Source organism: Plectropomus leopardus, chromosome 5, assembly GCF_008729295.1.
Source record: "Plectropomus leopardus isolate mb chromosome 5, YSFRI_Pleo_2.0, whole genome shotgun sequence".
In the NCBI taxonomy this organism is placed as follows: domain Eukaryota; kingdom Metazoa; phylum Chordata; class Actinopteri; order Perciformes; family Serranidae; genus Plectropomus; species Plectropomus leopardus.
The window spans coordinates 17,910,863-17,931,726 of record NC_056467.1 but is presented as its reverse complement, the minus strand read 5'-3'; the positions used below and the strand labels follow the sequence as shown (position 1 = coordinate 17,931,726).

Here is a 20,864-nt window from a genome sequence, read left to right as displayed (position 1 = left end):
ATACCTCAAAGCTTATCAGTTTCTTATATTGATGCTGGTATGTTTTTCTGACAGGTGGACATTGGAAAACAATGTTGCCAATCTCATACATCTACACTGCTGAAAACTTGCAATAAGAAGGAGTCATGGTGAAGAGGAAAAAACAGTCCAAAGCATGGCTTCAGTGGTGCTTGTTATGTCTGGAAAATGATGATTTCAAGAGAAGGTAGAAACACCAGAATATGCTGAAACATATTTCTACACAAAATGGGCTTGAATTCAAGGAATGCCATGTTTTTGACACTCTACGCAAAAGTGCCAATATTTCGCAACTAAGCAGCACATCAATTACAGACAATATTTAATATCTTATGTTATAATAAAATTAATAAAAGCAGGCAGGCTTAAAAGTTTTTTTCTTTGTCTGAGAAAACGTAAATCAAAATTAATTCTGTACAAATACTCTCTTATTTCTACACTGTGTTCAAACAGGGCGCTGAACACCTGTGTAGTCAACACATTTTGTTCCACACAGAAAATTTACATAAAGCAATATGGGACATGTGAAAAATAATCGAATTGGTGAGAAGAATCAATAATGGCATGGTGTCAATTAAATCTTTTCGATTTCCATCCATAGTATTAGTGGGTTTTCAGGAAGTTCTAGGCTGAAATATGGACTCACATTTGAAAAAACTTTGGGAAACCCTGCTTTAAGCATGTATCTGACTTGCAGCTTTGGATCCTGGATGCTCAGGATGCCACACTGTAGATACACACAGGAGATAGCAGGCTACTGGCGCATGAGTCGGGGCTGACATGTATTGGGTAATCCTGCACCACACAGGTAACTGGTAGGGTGTGCAGGAAGAAAAGAATGGAGAACATTGTTTTCTTCAGTCTAACTGCGTTATATTTGACAGCTGGTATGAGGTTAATGGACACTCACAGAGACCAGATAGGCATCAACCGTGTTATCCATAGATCTCATTTTCCACCCAACCAGCCTGCCGGCTCTGACCTCTGCAGGTCTCATAGATGTCGTTGGTCACAAAGCCACTCTCCTTGTATGCACACGACACGTTCTCATAGTCGTCACACTGGGAGTCCTGGAAAGGAGCACTGGGGTACTTTGTCATGATGTCTGCCGGCATGCTGCTGTCCAGAGTCATGTGAGGCAGTTTGGTAATGTCACTAAAGGCATAAGGTCCTTGTATGGCATAAGGTGAAGCTGTTGTTGTCATCCACTGTTTTGATCTGCTGCTGGGGTAGCTTTCTGTTTGTGTCTTCCTCCTGAATATGAAACAAATGACATTAAAGGATCATCACAACATGCTGCTCTGTGAAATCTCCTCTTTACAGGCCACATAAAGTGAGAAAACACATTTTTTACTGTAGACGGAAGACCAAAGAAACAAGAAATAAGTTACGTATACCCTTGAGAAATGAGTGCTGACATAGGCCAAAACTGAGGAAATACTTGGAGAAGAGATGTGTTGATGTGTCATATTAATAAGTAAATATTCAATAAATACACAGATACAGAACTCATTCTGCAAAAATGCCAGTTATCTCTTCTAAAATGCTACTTAATATTTCATTTTATAATTTTGCATTCAGAAACGGTGTTTTATATTTGAAGAACAACCATTCCTGGTTTATAGCACAACAGCTCACACTTTTCTGCTTTTACCTCTTAGCATACTGCTTGTAGCAGAAGAACCCAGCAGCTGCAAACAGCAGCAGCAGCAGAGCAGGAATAGTTGCATAAAGGATGTAGGAAACATACAGGGTGTTGTCTGAGAGGGATACTGCAAAGAAAAGAATATTACTAAGCATAATTTAGAAGGAAGATGGAGGCAGATTTATTTGTCATTTTTTAAACAATTTTCAGTTCTGCAACCTAACTGCTAGATGCTGCTAAATACTACACACCTGACCTTTAAAAATTATTTTTCAGTACCTTCAAAACATACAAGGCTTTAACTTGAAGTATTAAGACTAAAATATAAGTTTTTTTTTTCTTACCTGATGACTCAGATAGTCCTATTTTTATCCTCCCATCCCTCTCTGTAGTTGAGAATATGTTTGGCCTCAGAGATGGAACTGGAAAAATCGTAAAACAAAATTATATCATCAGTTGAATATAACAAAAATAAAGACACAAGACATTGTTTATGTGGCCGTGACAGTGATTTCTACCAAAAGAAACAACAGTCAAAACATGTGAGTGCAGGATTTAAAAATATAAAAAGCACAATGTATAACAAATTAACGGAAAATTGTGCCTAATTGTTTATTTTTCCCGGTATACATCTCCATGTTGTTAGATGATGTCATCACATGCATCTTTATGCACATTTTACTTAAAGCTTATTTGAGGTTTTTAGGAATGTATGTGAATACTGCAGAAGCCCTAAGCAGCCATACATTTGTACATTTTTCTTATCCATTTTCCCAGAATAATGAAATAATTTTCTAAAGATCTCGATATAATGAAACTGTGTTTTCCCGAAGTTACAAAATATTTAATTTGAGATCTCAAGATAACAAATTAAATGTGATAGGCCCAAGATAAACGTCACATGTGACATGCCATGCCATATTTACTGATGGATGCCCTGGACACTAATGTAGATAAGCCGTTTGTTTTGTGCTTTTATGTTTTCTATTCTTAAATATTTTTTAAACAAATGCATGAGTGAATGTTACACAGATAGTCACCACTTAGTCCACTGAATGTGATGTGGAGGTCGATATTCTCCTGCTCCTCTGGCATTGCTATGCTTTATGATGTTTCAAATTAATTCTTTCAAGGAATAGCCTACTATTAAAATATTGTTTTGTTATCTTGAGAAAATTATTACTTTATCTCAACAAAATGGAGACAAAAAAATGTATGAATGTATGGCCGCTTAGGGCTTCCATAGAATACATGTGTTGAATAGTTTTAACATGCTGTTTTGATTCACTTTTTGTAAAACTCAAGATTTGTTCCATTTTTATTTCAATGGAAAGAGAGAATGACTTGCTAAAAGACTGAATACATCGCACATGTACTGTACTGTACTACATGTGACCTGTTTGTGCCCATGCGCCAACAAGCATGCAGCCTGTTGCAGTTGCTCCTGCTCTTTTTTTTTTTTTTTTTTTTTTTTTTTTACATTTTCCTGCTTTTAGCTAGTTATTTTATAGTACTTGTTCTATTTTTTTAAGTAACAACCCAAACCTTAGTATATTTTGACAATTAGAGGTCTTCATTTACACAAAAGGCATAAAAAATTGTGATGTGGTGGTTTAGTCTAACTTTTCTTGATCTTAGTATGACCACATCTGCAGTCACTTGTTATCTATCTCCCACAGAAACATTTGGAATACAAAGACAGTATACATATGTAGCTCAGTCAAGTGCATGTTGTACCTGCATGTGCTGTGTTCCCTCCCTCAGTGAATACTGGTGCTCTTTCTGCAAAAGACAGAGAAAGGTAGCAGGTTATTAAGCATCATCCAGCCATTCAAACTTTAAAATAATGTAGTCAATGATACTTCATTTGAAAAAGAAAGTAAAAACTAATCAACAGAATGATATGCTGAGGCGTTTTTAAATTTATAGGCTGAAAAGTGTGCAAACAGATTAACTGAAGGGTTGTTTCACAGTTTTCAAAACCTTAAAAGCACTTAAAACCAACAGGTTTATTTAAAAATAAATATTAAACACAGGCAGATATATCTTCTTGGGTTTCCGGAGAGCAGAGTCTTAGAGTAATCCAGGCAACCAACATTAAAATTGCACAAAACTTGTTTAGTACTAGTGGTTGACAGCTTGGTCACATTTTTGTAACAGCTTTTGGAAGATAAAGTTCAGATTTTGGGGATTCAAGAGCTAAAACCCTGAGTGCCAAATGTCAATAAATCCCAGCACTGTGCAGCCAGGTACAACAGCACAGCGTCTGTGACCATCTGGCTCACCTTCTGGGTATTTGCAGACAAAGTTGTTCTTGGAGTTGCAGTTGTCATCGTTCCACTGGAACAGGAAATGACCTTCTTCGTCAGGCGGTGCATTGGGCTGGTAGTACAGAACCACACACATTTCAGCACCGCAGGATGGCTCGTCCCAGTGCCAGTTCCTGAAGCAAATAAGATGCACAGGCTTAGATTTACATTGTACACTATATGGACAAAAGTATTGGGCCACCTACACATTACACCTACAGGAGCTTTAATGACATCCCATTCTAAATCCATATGCATTCATATGGAGTTGGTCCCCCTTTGCAGTTATAGCAGCCTCCAGTCTTCTGGGAAGGCTTTCTACAAGATTTTGGAGTGTGCCTGTTGGAATGTTTGCCCATTTATCCAGAAGAGCATTTGTGAGGTCAGTCACTGATGTTGGACAAGAGGGCCTGTCTCGCAGTCTCTGTTGTAGTTCATCCCAAAGGTGTTCGATAGGGTTGAGGTCAGGGCTCCACACCAAACTCATCCAAACATGCCTTTATGGACCTTGCTTTGTGCACTGGGGTACAGTCATACTGGAACTGAAAAGGGTCTTCCCCAAACTGTTCCCACAAAATTGGAAGCATAGAATTGTCCAAAATGTCTTGGTAAGCTGAAGCATTAAGATTTCCCTTAACTGGAACTAAGAGCCCTAAGCCAACCCCAGAAAAACAACCTCACAGCATTATCCCTCCTGCACCAAACTCTACAGTTGGCACAATGCAGTCAGGCAGGTAACGTTCTCCTGGCAAACACAGACTCATCCATCAGACTGCCAGACAGCTCCCGGCGTACAGTTTTTGTGCTAAAGTTAATGCCACAGGAGGTTTTGGAACTCAGTTATTGAGTCAGCAGAGCGTTGGCGACTTTTACGCACTATTTTACTGCCTCAGTACTTGGCGACCTCGCTCTGTAACTTTACATGGCTGGCCACTTTGTGGTTGAGTTGCAGTACTTCCTGAACGCTCCCACTTTGCAATAATACCACCTACAGTTGATTGTGGAATATCTAGGAGGAAAGAAATTTCACAAACTGACTTGTTGCAACGGTGGCATCCTATCACAATACCACGCTCAAATTCAGTGAGCTCTTCAGAATGACCCATTCTTTCACAAATGCTTGTAAAGGCAGGCTAAATGGCTAGGTGCTTTATTTTATACACCTGTGGCAATGGGACTGAATGAAACACCTGAATTCAGTTTTTAAGAGGTGTGTCCCAATACATTTGTCCATATAGTGGATTTAAAATGGAAAATAAACATAACTGCATGCAACTTTTTATTGATATGTGAATTTTTTTTGCCAACTTCTTGCAAAGGACTGTAGACATTCTTTCACTCCCACACAAGCACCATTGCAGTCCAATAATCTTTTCTAAGACACAACTGACTTCAGCCTTTTTCTATTTAGTTTTAGTATGCTCTGTCCAAACTATTTATACATAAAAAATTACAAGACAAAAAATAAACCAGCAACCTGAACTTGGCTTTGCTTCCATCCAACCAATAATACTGGGAGGGGCATCCTGGGCTCGTGGTCCCTGCTGCCGTGTAGCGCTGTGGGCTGCGGCGGAGCCCGATCCAGAAGTCTCCATCTTCAGCCTGCAGCTGCTGTATGAACCTCTCCATCAGTCGCTGCTCGCTCTCTGTTTCAATGCTGAGCAACTCGCCTCCATCCGACCTGCAGGCCTGCCTGGCATCCTCAAAGGTCAGTCTCCGCCTGCTGTCCTGGATGTAGGACACCTTGTAGCATGGGCGCTCTGTCCCACGCCGACAGATCCTTTGACCTGGTCACCACAGACAGCACCAGGGAGATAAGATGATAAGTGAAGGCTTATGTTTTTCTTTTCTGAAAACTTCCAGGAAGATTATAAACAAACTACAGCATCACAGACAAATTAGGAACCAGATTTTTTTTAGGAACCAGAATTTTTTTGACAGTCTTACCATAATTCCTGCCATGTGGGAGGAAATTACAGTGTCCAACCTATATTTTTGAAGGCTAAAAAAAGATATGTTTGCTTTTTCTTGATTTGTCTTGTGCCAATCAAAATAGTTTTGATGCTGTGCTGCGCTGTGACAGACAAAGAAAAAATAAAATAAAAATGTCTGAGTCTGAACATGTCTGCAGAAATACAGCGGTTTGCTGAGGTGGCACACTGAGGAGCTTAATTATTGACTAAAGAATGTGGCTTCACATGATGTATCTTTATTGGTTAAATGTATCAATCGCACATGACATTTTTTAATAAGCCAACTAATAAACAGAAAATAGATTAAACCAGTGATTCCCAACCATTTTACTGCTCATGTCTACCTGCAACCCCTTATCACTTGCTAAAAATAGTTGAAAATGTGACTTTGTGAAGTGTGAAAGAAGTGATTGATCTTTGCCAGGAAAAATAAGAATAAACAAGAAATATATTATTTCTGTGAAATATTCCTTCAATATTTTTTAAATTTTTTTCTAATAGATAATAAAAATGTGCTAATCTATATATTTGGGCATCTGTTGCATAGTAGTGTAGTAAGTATTGGGACAAGTGTTGGTTTTATCATTGTAAGCAGCATTGTTATTATAGTAGCCTACAATGGTGGAAAGCAACAAAATACTGTACTAATAATGTTAATAATGGTATTTTATAGTCCTACTCCATTACATTTCAGAGGGATACAGTGTACTTTATATTCCACTACATTTATTTCATAATTTTAAGTTACTTTGCAAATTATCAGTATCAAATATAAATCAGGTAATATATAGTGATATGTTATTATAGATTATGCTACCCTGAAGTATGTAAATAGCAATGGAAATGAAGCCAAAGATTCACCAGCTTCAACATTAAAATGATGAACACAAGAATAAAGAGGAAAAAAAAAGTGAGTGCTAGATAGGAAAAAAAACATAGAAATAGATTAAAAAAAGAATATAAAATCTGTACACCTTTCACTTATACAGATACTGTAAATCCATGATTGATAGTTGCACAAATTGCATAATCCAGTAATAAAATGTAGACTATATGATTCTGAAGTGGGCCATTTTGCATAGGCTAATGAGTACTTTTACTGTGGTGCTTTAAGTATATTAGTATGATGCCAATACTACTTATATTTGACTACAATTCTGAATGCAGCACTTTTACTTATGACAGAGTATTTCTGAGTTGCAGTATTGCTACTGTAGCTTAAGCAAAATATCTGAGTATTTCCTCCACCACTGGCAGCCTGTTAGTACGACAGCATAATACTATGCGACCTCCTGACTTCAGATCAGTGATCTGTTGATGTTCATTTTCCACAACATCACGTGCAGCTGTGTGACTGCAGCCTGTTTAATATAAGCACATACTGCTGGCTTTAGGGTTGTTTGCGGTGGTTCTGGTATCAAACCCTAATCCATCTAAAAAAAACAACATGAAAATAAAATATGCTTTAGAACAAATGCACAGCCTCGTTCAGCGCCACACGCAAACTTAAATAAATAAATACATACACGAAAAGTATCTCGGTAAAAACAAACAAGTCAAAGTCTTACCTTGGAATAAAATATGCAATAGGCATTTTACATCGAGTCGGTTAAGTTTAAATCGGGAGTTTTCGTTCCTTACCATTTATTTTAGACGCGGATCCAGGGTGGAACAAAACGGCGATAACGGTGCCAAACAGCTTCATAAAATCCATTTCTACATGTTCACCCGTGTGTATTGCACGATTAGTCTCAAAATCGAGTGGCAATAAGTTTACTATAAACAGACTGTCAACCCCTGAGACAAACAGACTGGTGATCGAGGCAGTTCCAGTTATCCAGTGAAAAGTGGGTCGACTGGTGGAGGCGTGCATATGGCGTCTGCTGAGGGGAAAAACATCAAGAGTGAGAGAGTCCAACTTTTAAATTTTTTATTTTTTTGCTTTAAAAAAGACAACGTATTGTCTCTTTTCAGTTGTAATTTTCCTTCTAGATGTAAGCTCAGACCCCAAAAATGTGGATTTGTGCATTTGTGCAACCATAGTCCCCTTTACCAAATTAGCAAAATCCTATTCCACATATAGGAACCACATTATCAGAGGATGAATAGAGTTCTTTGTGCATGCATCATGCTCTCTGTATTAAAATAAAGAATGACTATCTCTCCTGCTTTTTCCACTACACACACACACACACACACACACACACAAAAGATTTAGTACTGTCCGGGGAGAAATAGCTCAGAGGAGAAAATGAAGCGAGAAAGCAGAAACAGAAACAAGGTTGACTTTAAAAACTTCAATGGTGCGTGTTAAAAGTACAACTCAGTTTTTCCTTTTCTTTGTCATGTTGATCTCATGTGTTGTATGAGATTTCATTCAGTATAGCAACTACATGTCTGATGTGGCTGGTGATTAAAAACATCTATAAAACAAGTATTTAGAAGGAAACTGACTCATAGCAGACTGTGAAAACACTATGAGAGACACAGCCAGGACAAAACGTGAGACAGAGGCAGAGTGAGAGATAAAGAGGAAGAGAGAGCGAGATTGGAACAGGAAAGTGTGCAGAGGAGGAAAGGGAAAGGATTTTTTTTTTAGAGACATACTTCCTGTTCATTGCCTAGTGAGTTTCCAGGCATTGCGGCTGCGTTTCCAGAATATTAGTGATTGTCAAAGTCTGGGGCAGTAGTATGGATTACGCAAAAATTAGTCATTTTACACTCTTTAATGCAGCAAAATCATCTGACTGAAACTTTCCCCCTTAAGACCAAAAGGCTGACAGGTTAACTAGTGACCTGCCACTGTTTTGGTTTGTTTGTATTAGTGATGGGGGAAAATATACAAATCTTTTTGAATGACTCTTTTTAGTGTCCAGTGCTCATGAACCTGTATTGTGTCATAAGGTAGTGCAGCAATGTGATTTAATCAGACTTGAGTTGAAACCTCTTCCAAATCAAGGCCAATGCTCTTTTGACTGCGAAGAGATGCTCAGTTTTTTATTGCTCAGAGAATTTAAACATCATATTGATAAAGAGCAAAGGAAATCAAGTGCCATGAAATATGATCATGAACTCATTTTTTTGTATTATTCCGACACCATAAAAATACAGCACATTTCTGTATAATTGCATTGAGATCACAAAGCCAATTTGAATGCTGGAATGCTGAATCAATGCATCAAAATAATTACTTTATCTTAATGTAAACTTGTTCATGATGACTTGTAATGCATAGTGGAAAGTTTGTGTGTGGGGGGTGGGGGTGATACTGTCAGGGCCACACATATTTTGCAGAAAGCATTTATATCTCAATAGGTTTAATAGATTTGATTACATGTATTATCCTCAGAGGAATTGATCCTGCAAAAAGAATTGTTTTGCCCATCTTTTGCATGCCTCTGCTCACTACAGGGCTTTATTAGATGGTAGGCCATATTTTTAGGGATTTAAACAAAGCATGTAAAGGTTTTCATGCAAACTTATTAGAATGTCAAATATTTTTGTCACAGGGCCAAATTTGCCCCCAGACTGCTCCTTGCCCACCACTGCATCTGAGAACCAGGTCACTGAAAATTAAAGCAGAGTTATTCAGTCATTACCCTACTGTATATATTTCATTAGAAAATGGGAGTGGTGCACAGGGGGTCACCGAATAGTTTTAAAATTTTGTGAATCATATGCCATGGTCTTAGCAGTTGCCATATTATTTCATATGTGCTGCCTGAGCGAGCACAAGCAGTTGCCATATTATTATATATATTGTCAACCTTCTGCTTATTAGCTCTGTTACAGTTTTTCTCTTCATACTTACATACCTGTCCTTAGATACACCCCAATTTACTAATCACATTCCTCACACATACACACACACACACACACACACACACACACACACACACTAGACTTGCACTCCTCAATGTTGGTGGATCACAAGTCCTTCAGACGTAGTGAACAATACGCCATTTGAGCTCTGTCTAACTTTGGCCAGCAGATGACACCAAACTACTGATAAAATAAGGCCGAGCAGCAACTCCTGTCTGCTTTTGAAATGTACCTGTTGACACAACTGGTGACCAGTAACCAAGTACATTTCCTGAAGTACTTTAATTTTGTAAAAATTTGAGACAATGATACTATACTTGAATATATTCGCTAAATGCTTTTTCTGTGCAAGACTTCTATACTGTGCATTGTGCACTGTGGAAATAAGTATCATTTAATGCTATGAATTGATCTCGCTGCTGGAGTAACGGGTTACTTTTAAAATTTACATAAAAACCACAAAGAAAGGTGTATGGACCACAAGACAATGTTGAAGATTAAACCATCAGTTCCCAATCACTTTAACTATAAGCTTGACCGCATATTAAAAAGAAGAAAAAAAAATCAGTCTTGTTTTGGCTCCTTGACTTGTTTTAAGTCATTCCACCAGAGTTGAGCACAATTTAGCTATTTTTTTTCTTCTTTTCCCTCCCATTAATCACCTCACAATCCCACCAATTTTGAAATACCTAACTTTATATAAAGTAGCTACAAAAGTAAAATACTTTGATGCATTAGTATTATCATATATAAGAATATATTAGTCACGGGACGTTTTTCAGCCAAACATTTCTACTTTTACTTTAATACTTTGAGTGCATGTTGCTGATATTACATCTGTACTTTTTTGTATTAAAATACCAAATCAATAAAATATGAATACAGGACATAAACTTATAGTGGAATGTTTTCACAATGCAGTTTCAGTACATTTACTAATAGCACCTGGAAGCCTCTTCCACCACTGAATGACACAAATTGATAATCATTTTTTTACGAACATTTATTGCTACAGTCACACATAGGTATTATATGTATTGTATGCACTAATGCTTGAATTTGATAGATTTCATGGACGGATCCCCCTCAATATATTTAGAACATTTGTGTTAGTACCCCGCCAGTACAAATGGTATTAAAGACATTTACACCATTAATTGTTACAGAAAATGCACAAATAGGCGCATCAAATTTTAGCAGAAAGCAGGAAATTAAGTGTTTGATGCCTATAAATTCCCGGTGGAGGACCTCCCCAAACCCCCTGTTTCATATGGGTTCCCCCCATGTTGAAACAAAACCTATGCTCTTGGTAACACAAGTAAACAATTTACAGTGAAACAAAAACTCATTTAGAACTGTGGACTGTCGCAACTATTTTTAAGCATCAGTCCGTTAGCTGTCAATATGATGTTTTATTTACACCCTTGGGGGTCATTAGCTACTCTAATTATCTGCTTTAGTGTTCCTGCTCACAGAGTACAGTACCCTGTCCTCAGAGGATTCCCAGTGTATCCTCTTTCCTCCAAAACTAAATCTGTGTCCTGCCTTGGGCCTTATTTTCATTGTTTTCTAATGAGATTATATGTCAGGAACCATTCTTGCTCTTAGTGAAAGAAACCAGTATGAAAGAGTAGGAACAGTAATCATTATCAAGAACGTTGGCAGTCTTCCTAGCTTTAGCCTCCTTACAAAAAGTAATCTTTGGTTTATGCATTTTTTAAAAAAATGAATTATTCAGTGTATTTCAAGTGGGAACATTTATTTTCCCCACAAAAGAGTTAAAATTGGAGATGGTTCTTATTGGGAAGTGACAGTATGTAATGTGCTCTAAACAGTGGTGGAAGAAATATTCAGATCCTTTTATTAAGTAAAAGTACCATACTATGAAAAAACTCTGTGCATGTAAAAGTTACTTAAATAAAATGAAGTAGGAAAATGTACTTAAAGTATTAAAAGTAAAAGTACCCAATACAGAAAAGTAAAATTACACTATACAGAAAAATCTAAGAAAAAAAAAACCACCCAAAAACTCAAAATTATAAAAAGGAAAAAAAAAAAGGGAAATACAAAATGATAAAAATCACTCTCCAAAAAACTCAAAATAATTAAAAAATAAAAAACTCCAACTCAAAATGTTTTAAAAAAGGAAAATATAAAAAACTCAAAAGTATTTAAAAAAACAAAGAAAAACAACAACACAGACAAATGTAGTTCAGTAGAAGCTACAATATGACGAGTAGAGGAGTAAAAGTATAAAGTAGCATGAAAAGAAAATACCTCAAAATAATACTTAAGTACAGTGCTTGAGTAAATGTGCTTGGTCACATTCCACCACTTGCTATAAACCATGTTTTATTAGCAGTTTTCATTTTTTGTTTTTTTTGTTTATTCTGGCCCATCAACCTATGGACAAGTAAAAATAATATCCAAGGCATCTCCATCCAGACATCTCTCCAGACCAGACCATGCAGTCAGAGGGATTATAGGAAGATGAAATGGAGAATGTGATTAGAGAGCAGAAGAAAGACCAACGACTTGCTGCCAAATAGGTGTACTGGGAGGTAATCCTCAGATGTAGACAGGGACTGAAGAGATTCTAAAACAGTGACGCATGTGTGGATAGTGTAACAAATGTCCCCTCTCACCATGGGCACTTTGGCAAAAAACACTAGAACATTTCATTCTATATTTCTGAGGAACAATGGGGCTTCTCAGTTGTGTTGTGGCCTATAGCTATGTGGACTATCTGCAGTGCAAGTCAATGGAGACAATAGAGGAGAGGTTTGACATGCAAGGGAAATTAAGAAAGGTTAATCCTGGTTGGCTGAGGACTTTTTTGCTTGTGGCAAGCATGATCACCTTTCAAGCATTCAAGGTGTTTCATTCTCAAGACATGAATCCTTTCAGTGAAATCTCTGCACAATGAATTTGGATGCATAAAATTTAGGATACATTTTGGCATAGAAAAAACGGCATGGGCATTTCACAGAGGCCCTTTGACCTCTGACCTATTTGACAATAACTCATTTAAAATGGGTTCTATGGTACCCATGCATCTCCCCTTCAGACTACCCACTTTATGCAGTCCCATGCAGTTTGAAGCAGAAACCATGCCGTTATTATTATTATTTTTTAATGCACTATATATGTGTTATTTTGGCCTATTGGATTTGAATATTTTGGTATATTGAGGTCCCTAAACAGTCTTGATATTGCACCATCTACTAGCTGAGCACACAGGTGCAGCTTAGAAGTCTCATGTCAGCAGGAAACTGCTTCGCCATAGATGGCGAAGAACTATTTCGTGTGTGAATATATTATATGCACTTCAAAGCTGTTTTGAAATGCAAAATAATGTACTTGACTCGTTTAACAGCCCTAGTTTTTTGCCTTTGTTTTTCCAGTGGCATTTAACTGTAGTGGGCTGATTGAAAACCTGCAGAGAAAATATATGAAATGTAGAGGTATTCTGATCATGGTCAGTTGTTATGGTGATAGTTTAAAAGTGCACTTCTTTCACTGAATGACAGAAACCAACTCTCACTTTCACCTCCAATAATCATTTTTGATGGAGGGAAACCTGAAACAGCAGTTGTAGTTGACCTGAGGATCTGTGTTAAATCCCACTGACAGATTAATCTGCTGGATTTAGATGTGACAGTGAGCTCTGCCAGGAGCGGCTCTCGACTAAACGTCAAGTTATGTTAGAAACATGGAGAAAGTGTGTCTATATTTGTGTGTGTGTGTGTGTGTGTGTGTGTGTGTGTGTAATGATGTATGGGGTCTATATTTAGTTTAAGGGAGGGCTTGAGAGTCACACCTCTGTGGTTTTAGGTGTCTTAAGGCTGTCAAATTCTATAAAAGCCACTGTGCAAGACTCCTTCTGTGACACCTTCTAAGGTACCAGCTAAGGTAAGACCCTCTTAAGATTGTCTCATGGAGTTAAAATTGAAATGCATTAATCTTAATGGCAGCATTTAGGGAGAAATAAAATCAGCAGCCTCAGCCAGGCAAAACAAAATTTGCAACACAAATTGATGCTGAAAATAAGAGTCAAATAAAAATGGCACTTTTCCCATTTTTTTTCTAAAAAAATCACTTCTTGCATCTGCATTTGTGCTTCCTTCATCTAAACAGGATTTATCCATCTGACTGAGCCTCCTCAAGATATCATGAGTCTCTATCTTTGTCTCCCTCTGCTGGTTGTGCTCCTGCAGCCTGCTCTGTGTCTCTACAACTGCTCATCTGAGTATGAGAGAACTCCAGGTTGGTCAGCTATTACTTTCAGTGAGACAGGTGGTTTTGTTTTACATGAGCATTGTAAACTGTATCCAACATAACGTCAGGGTCACAAACTTTCTCATTTTACAGCTAAACAGGGCACTAAAATATGTTTCTGAAGGCAAGAGATAAAGCAATATAGCAACAGAACCTTGATTCATATTTTATAAGTGTTGCTTAGTTTGGCAGTTTCACAAACTGCGACTTACATAACTGATAGCTGCGTCAAAGACTCCTTGGTTCTGAATGGTTGTTTTTGTTGGAGCACGATTGACTCTAGCATATGACTTTAGAGGGAGTAGGATAGGAGGAGGGACATATTTTCTTTCATAGATTATCTGTCTCATGTACGTCTTTCAGGATATAGTGCCAGTTTCAGCAAATGTGTTTTGTAAAAGTTACTATCTATAGCTTTAATGTTATGGACTTATATCATCTCTGTCTCTGCAGAAGCAGCTGGATCGTCATATTTACTTTCCTTTTGGTTCCAACAGAAAAAAACAATCTCATAATGTTAAAACCTCCCCCCTTGGTTTCTCTTTTTCCTTCTTTCATAGACAATTCAGACATGACTGTTGACTGCGGCGCCTCTATGATCACCCTGGAGATCAACCTGTGCACGGCTCAGTGGGCAGGCTTCAACACCACCGACCTGGCTCTGAACGGCAACCACAACACTACAGAGTGCCAGGGCTCTGTCATCACCAGTGTGGACCCTCCAATCATCCGTTACAAGCTTCCTGTTAACCACAGTTCGGATAACCCCTGCCGTCAGTCTCTGCAGGTCAGAAGGTGTCTGGGAAAAGAATTCAAATGTTGAATAAAGTTGAATTAGTGGACAAATCCAGTGATTTTACTGCAGCAAGGATTTAGATAAACTTAAACTAGGGTTATCATGAGGCAATGTAAAGGAAGATCATGTGTTTTTTTGTTGTCTTGATCAGATTGTGGATGAGACCCCGGACTCCACAGGTCCATTCAGCAACTTCTTAACTATCCAGTCAGTCATCATCACCGGGTTCATTGACACACCGAGATCTGACCAGGGGGTGATTAGCTACGTCACAGACCTCTACTATCACTTCTCCTGCCGCTACCCGTTGGAGTACCTGATCAACAATACACAGATTGTGGCGTATGTAACTGTCCATCTTTATTAAAGCCAAAACAGATTTTTCTGTGATTATTCAACTGAAAATTTACCTTGTTGTGTTTTGTCTGAGGCACCACATGACATGTACATACAGTAATCCTGTTTTCCATGATTTTTTAGCTCTTCAGTTTCTGTTGCGACCAGCGATAATAATGGAACCTTCATTGACACACTGAAAATGAGCGTTTATAATGTAAGTTTGCATACAGTTGCCTTAACACATAACACTATCAAGCTTTTTTAATTTACTCATTTTACCCCGATGTTTTGTTTCTCCAGACTTCCGACTATTTCTACCCGCTAGTGGTTCCTTCATCAGGACTTGATCTACGAACCAAGATCTATGTGGAGGTCAAGGCCATTAATCTCACAGGAAAGTAAGTAAAAGCTCATCTGGGTGAGTGGATGCTTACGGGGAAATATTGAGAAAAAAGTGAGCGCTGTATTTTCTTACCTCGTTGGCTTACTGTCCTCTTTTCAGTTTCTATGTGCTGCTGGATCACTGCTTTGGCACTCCCACTCCTTACAACGCATCTCACACTGAAAAGCACAACTTCTTCACGGGGTATGGATGCATGCATCACGAACATCATACATGTGGGAAATATCTTAAATTTAACATCACTTTTTAAATGTAAATCTAAATAATTCTGCACTCCTCTAGCTGTAATGTGGACCAAAGAACAACTGTGACAAGCAATGGCATCGACAAGTCTGCACGGTTTAACTTTGAGGCCTTCCGCTTTGTTCAACACCGCGACCAGACAAAGTCCAGCATCTATCTGCACTGCATACTGAGACTTTGTGAGCCCACCAAATGTCAAGAGCTGCTCGCTGTAAGTAGAGAAGTCAAGAACAAATGACTCTGCTTTAAAGACATCAGAGAGAGTAATGCCAAAGAAACTTTCAAAAGTGCCCCATGGCGATGCTTTTATAGCAAACATTTCAAGTATTCATACATCACCATGTACATAACTTCCCTGGTTTCTGCACCTTAGGAGATGAGGAAGTTTATTTTTTATTCTTTTTTTTAAAAATCCTGAGTAAAGCCACAAATCTTTCATATGATATTTTGATGTTTGTGAGTTATATGACATGTCACGTTTAATGTAAACACAGTTTAAACAGAAATTATTTATTTTCAAATTATTATCAATAGACTGAAATGTACATTGCAGTTCCTCCTTGCTCATGGTCGGCTGCTTGTTGAAAAAGAGGGCTTAGCTCTACAGCAGTCCTCTGAAGATGATGTGGAACACTGTGATTGGCTTACGGACATCCTATCAAATAAGTCTGTGCCTGTGGGTGGATTTAGATGACAGAATTCATAGATCTTGACATTCACTAGAATGATTGGGGTAATCTGAGCAGACTGAAGGTTTGGTGTTAAGATTTAGGGGCCTTTAGTGGCATATAGCGGCGAGGATTACAGGATTCCCAGTAAGAATTCCTTCAGTACTCATTGTTCAGCAGGTTTTATCTGTGACCCGAATTATCCACAGAGGTCTCTTCCAGTCCAAAACATAGGGACCAACTAAGCTATTTAATTTGATGATTCTCTGATGCTGTTTGGCTTGTTGCTGATGACCAGCCCAACACTTGCTAATGTGTGCTAAACCTTATTTTCTTTGATAACTTAAGATCCAGACTTTTAGGAGGTTTTTTACCTGCAGATGTCTCTTACTCTCAAAAACAAAGGACCCAGTGATCAAATGAGAAAAACAGAACAACAATAACAACAACAACAACAAAAACACTGAAAAAATGGTTTCATGTTAAGAAATCATTTTTGTCCCAATGCTCTCCTCACAGAGGGGTTGGTAAGTATGGTGGTCAGCAAAAACGTATGTGGCTCTATCATAGTGGTGCAAAATGATGGACTCCATGGACAAGGGGCTGCTCCCTATTAAAGTATAAACAGCTAATTTTAAGTGAACAAAAACAAAATGATTCATATTTTTAGGTGATCATACGCTAAAAAAACCCAGACTTATTAATTTCTATTCAATATCTGCCAACATGAGCAGTGATAGCATTGCTACAGATTATGGAGATACGGTACTTTGGGGAGGCATTAGAAAGCTGACTGTATAGAGATGACAGACAAGTAGAGAGAAGTATGGGAGATGACTGCAACAAAGGTCCTTATACAGATTTGTTCTGGGGACATTGTACTTCTACATTTCACCTTAAACCCCCAGATCACCCCAATTTGATGTAATTGTGATTTCTTTTTCAATCCTATCATAAAATTATTTCTTAAACTTAAAACGTGTATCAAAAAACCATAGTTTTACATCAAAGAAACATAGACAACAAACCAAACCTGACTGGATGTTTGTTGTTTTTCAGGCCTGTAATAACCAAAAAAGAAGAAAAAGATCTGTGACTCCCTTTGGAGAGGAAAGTAGTGAATCTGCCACTATCACAGTTGGGCCTCTTTACACTGCCGCAGAAGGTGAGCACTAGCAAAAACACTATGAAAGTGAGCCATGATAAAAAGTTTTTCACTGACTCTTTTTCTTATCTCCCTCTAAAGACAGGCCATATGCAGCTTCCTACAGTGAGTATATTTTCATCACATTCATGATTACAAATATATTTCAATGTCTTGGATGATGTTAAAACAACTGAAACTGCAATCTCAATAAATGTCCCCCTGCATGCATCAGGTCATGACGTGCCATTGGAGAGGGATGATGTGAACATGACGGGCCTGGCGGTGGGGGTGGTGTTTGGCTCTGCTGCTGTTGTCCTGCTGGTTCTGGGTGCTTGGTTCACCCTAAAGAAGTTTTATTGGACAGGAGGATTAGTTCAATCCCTTCACTGAAAGATCAACTGGCTAACTGTCTTTGCCTTGTCGCCTGATATTGTAACGTTATGATTATTGTGAGAACATAAAATCTGATAATGTTGTGATTTGTCAGGTAATAATTGAAACCAAGCAGAATCTTATATAACCTCTATTGCCTATACTTGATAAATCTGCATTCAGATGTTGTTTACTGGTTATGAAGGAACAGTCAAACCTGAACTATATGTAAATAAAGACACATTCACTATATAAGCTGTTAAAGACAGACAGAGTTATTTTGATATTTTATATTGTTATAAATTTTCTTTTCATGTCTGCCCACTGACAGACTTACAGGTTTTTGGGTGCCATGTACAGAATCTTATTGATTAATTAAAACATGACAAATATATTTTTGAGCACATTATAATCTGCAGTATATAAGTCTGACCTGTTTTGTAAATATAAGAAATAAAGTTTTTTTTAAAATTTGGTTGGTATTGCACTCTGTGGTTTTTATTACGTAATTAAAAAACAGCAATTTGTATTATCAATGACTTTACTCTCCACAAGCAGCATCTTTTTACAGAGTTCAGTAAATATATACTGACATTTCTACACTTATTCACATTCAGAATAAAACATCAATCAAAACCAAACATAAATATTTACAAGCAACTTACTTTACAATGGCAAAAAACAGACCAAACTCATGGACAAGAATGCAAATCAAATGATCTCAAGGTCCATGTCAGCGGTTAATTGTTAGTTTTTAAATGTCACTGCACAGAGTGCAGAATGTCTTGGATCAGAGCAGAGAGTTTCACTGAGAAATCCTCCTGCAAAGAGCCTCCAGGCTGAATGAACAAGGAGGGGGAAGAAAAAGAGATGCCGGAGTCTCCTTGGACCCCCAGCTCCTCTTCCAGCCCCTGAAACAACCTCTCCATCCGGCCCTGAAGCACTTGGCTCTGCAGAGCTGCATTTTGGCAGAACCGCTCCATACTTGCTGTCACTTCTGCCTTAATAGGCCATACATTTTCTGGCAGAGCAGCAAGCTCTGCCTTGAGAGCCCCCACCCTGTTCTGCACCTCCATCCTCAGAGAACTCACTTCCTGTCCCAACCTGGAGCTGATTTCCTGCCAGAGTTCAGGTTTGGCTGCCTCTCTCTCACTGATCTCTTTCAGATGTTCGATCACCGCTATGGTTTCAATATGGAAGTTGCTGATGAGGTCAGCCACCTTGGAGTTGCTGTGCTCCAGGGTTTGACTCATCCAGTGAAAGGCTTCTTGGTACAGAGTGGGACCGGCCGCTGCCTGGGCCTCTGCCGTCTCCAGGCCCTGCAGATAGCGGCTCAGCTGGCCACACAGATCCTGGGTGTTGCTGCTGAGGGAGCTCTGGAGCTGCTGGGTGAGGGGAGCCAAGCGCTCCCTCATGCTGGCCAGGGTGGTGCTGAGGGGGGCTGAAGATTGGGATAACCTCTCCTGCAGCTCAGCGAGCTCTTGGCGGAGACGGGCTCGCAGACGCTCTGATTCCATATTGAGTTTGTGCTGCATCTCCTCTGCCACTGGGTTTTTGCTGTGATTGTCTTGGTCGTAAAGGTCACTGCTGTCTATGTGGCTTTTGTAGATCGTGCTGAGCAAAGAGAGACAACATTAGAATGTGTTATAACATTTATTCTCATTAACCCTTTAAATCCTGGTTTGACATCAGTTTTCTTATGCTCTGTTTAGATGCCTCTTAACCCTTTGAAACTTAAGCAAAGTGGTTCAGTTTCTTTCAAAAACATGGGGAATAATTGCATTGAACATCTTGGCAGGAAATGTCACATTGCAGGAAATTAGTAAAAGGTGACAAAAATGACCTGAAAATTAGTTCTTAAAAAGGGGGGACAATGAGTAGAATATTAAAAAATATATATATTTAAAATAACGTCACAGATTTTTTTTTCTAATATTCTGCACTTTTTTTCTGTAATTGTCTTGTAACTTTCAAATACTTTCTTGCTACTTTTTGGGCCATGTGTTGATTTTTGCCTTCTCCACGTGTTTTTGAAAGAAATCAAACCATTTTTCCAAGGTTTCAAAGGGTTAAATATGTCACCTTGACTTGACGGCATGGATGTACGTTTACTTCAAAAACTTACTCCACATCCTTTGTGAGTTCTGCCTTGTCATGAGCCTGATTGGCCTTTGAGTCAGTCCACGTTGCCTCCCTGGTGTTACGGTGGAGTGGGATTGCTGCAGACAGAGAAAACATGCATTAAAAAAGACATACTTAGCAAAATAAAGGGCATTTCATCCCATTAACAGAAAAATGTGTACCTGAAATTGTCAAGATTGACAGGGCGAAGATCACCACTTTTAGATGCATGGTAAACTTTCTGTTGAAGGACAGATGAAAAGAAATAAATATGAATTTCACATTATAAAGAACAAATTACTTAATACTGAACATTTCTAAATAAATAAATAATCATTCAATTTATATCCCATTCTCAGAAGAAAAGAGGAGGATAATAATATGGAAAAGTGGCTGGCCTTTACCTGAGGATCAGGGGGCTGTAGAGAGACTTCTCCTCTCATCTGACTTATAAAGGTCCTTGTTATCTGAGTAGCTGCCCCAACTCTGCCTGTGTCAACAGTCAACACGTGGAGGTTCACACTGATGATAAACACACACACACACACACACACACACACACACACACACACAGAGAGAGAGAGAGTGAAATCATGCCAAAAGCACCCATCGAAACAGTCTCAAGGCATTGATTTAAGGAAATGATGTCCTATCAGTAAGGATGCATCATTTTAAGATAGTGTGTCAATAGGAGAAAGTACTACAATATGAAATACGATAGAATGACAAT

At 38.4% G+C, this 20,864-nt stretch overlaps 3 protein-coding genes across 3 annotated transcripts; 1 reads left to right on the top strand and 2 right to left on the bottom strand.

The window, feature by feature from the left end:
* Positions 1-475: 475 nt before the first annotated feature.
* On the bottom strand, positions 476-7,798 carry laynb (layilin b). Its single transcript, XM_042487045.1, has 7 exons — positions 7,587-7,798; positions 5,450-5,759; positions 3,949-4,106; positions 3,401-3,445; positions 2,008-2,085; positions 1,673-1,790; positions 476-1,272 (listed from the first exon to the last, which is right to left on the bottom strand). The coding sequence occupies exons 1-7, from the start codon at positions 7,657-7,659 to the stop codon at positions 954-956; spliced, it is 1,101 nt and encodes a 366-aa protein (XP_042342979.1). The 5' UTR covers positions 7,660-7,798; the 3' UTR covers positions 476-953.
* A 6,141-nt stretch (positions 7,799-13,939) lies between these two features.
* On the top strand, positions 13,940-18,144 carry LOC121942777 (zona pellucida-like domain-containing protein 1). The gene is made up of 10 exons (XM_042486027.1): positions 13,940-14,033; positions 14,606-14,832; positions 14,993-15,183; positions 15,322-15,394; positions 15,481-15,578; positions 15,683-15,766; positions 15,866-16,037; positions 17,554-17,659; positions 17,741-17,764; positions 17,874-18,144. Exons 1-10 carry the CDS (start codon positions 13,940-13,942, stop codon positions 18,029-18,031), a joined length of 1,227 nt encoding a protein of 408 aa, XP_042341961.1. The 3' UTR covers positions 18,032-18,144.
* Positions 18,145-18,489: 345 nt separating this feature from the next.
* zgc:162608 (uncharacterized protein LOC100037332 homolog) lies at positions 18,490-20,614 on the bottom strand. Its single transcript, XM_042487273.1, has 4 exons — positions 20,539-20,614; positions 20,317-20,375; positions 20,139-20,232; positions 18,490-19,627 (listed from the first exon to the last, which is right to left on the bottom strand). The coding sequence occupies exons 2-4, from the start codon at positions 20,363-20,365 to the stop codon at positions 18,775-18,777; spliced, it is 996 nt and encodes a 331-aa protein (XP_042343207.1). The 5' UTR covers positions 20,366-20,375; positions 20,539-20,614; the 3' UTR covers positions 18,490-18,774.
* Between the last annotated feature and the right edge of the window lie 250 nt (positions 20,615-20,864).

Excerpts from the sequence above, each read along its gene's own strand:
- laynb (XM_042487045.1), bottom strand. The coding sequence starts at position 7,659 with ATGGATTTTATGAAGCTGTTTGGCACCGTTATCGCCGTTTTGTTCCAC. Across the intron at positions 4,107-5,449 it reads GGAAGCAAAGCCAAGTTCAG|GAACTGGCACTGGGACGAGC; the intron begins GTTGCTGGTTTA and ends TATTTGCTTCAG. Across the intron at positions 1,791-2,007 it reads AGGACTATCTGAGTCATCAG|TATCCCTCTCAGACAACACC; the intron begins GTAAGAAAAAAA and ends TTTTCTTTGCAG.
- LOC121942777 (XM_042486027.1), top strand. The coding sequence starts at position 13,940 with ATGAGTCTCTATCTTTGTCTCCCTCTGCTGGTTGTGCTCCTGCAGCCT. Across the intron at positions 14,034-14,605 it reads TGAGTATGAGAGAACTCCAG|ACAATTCAGACATGACTGTT; the intron begins GTTGGTCAGCTA and ends CTTCTTTCATAG. Across the intron at positions 15,767-15,865 it reads AAGCACAACTTCTTCACGGG|CTGTAATGTGGACCAAAGAA; the intron begins GTATGGATGCAT and ends GCACTCCTCTAG.
- zgc:162608 (XM_042487273.1), bottom strand. The coding sequence starts at position 20,365 with ATGCATCTAAAAGTGGTGATCTTCGCCCTGTCAATCTTGACAATTTCA. Across the intron at positions 20,233-20,316 it reads GTCAATCTTGACAATTTCAG|CAATCCCACTCCACCGTAAC; the intron begins GTACACATTTTT and ends CTCTGTCTGCAG. Across the intron at positions 19,628-20,138 it reads GAACTCACAAAGGATGTGGA|CACGATCTACAAAAGCCACA; the intron begins GTAAGTTTTTGA and ends CTCTTTGCTCAG.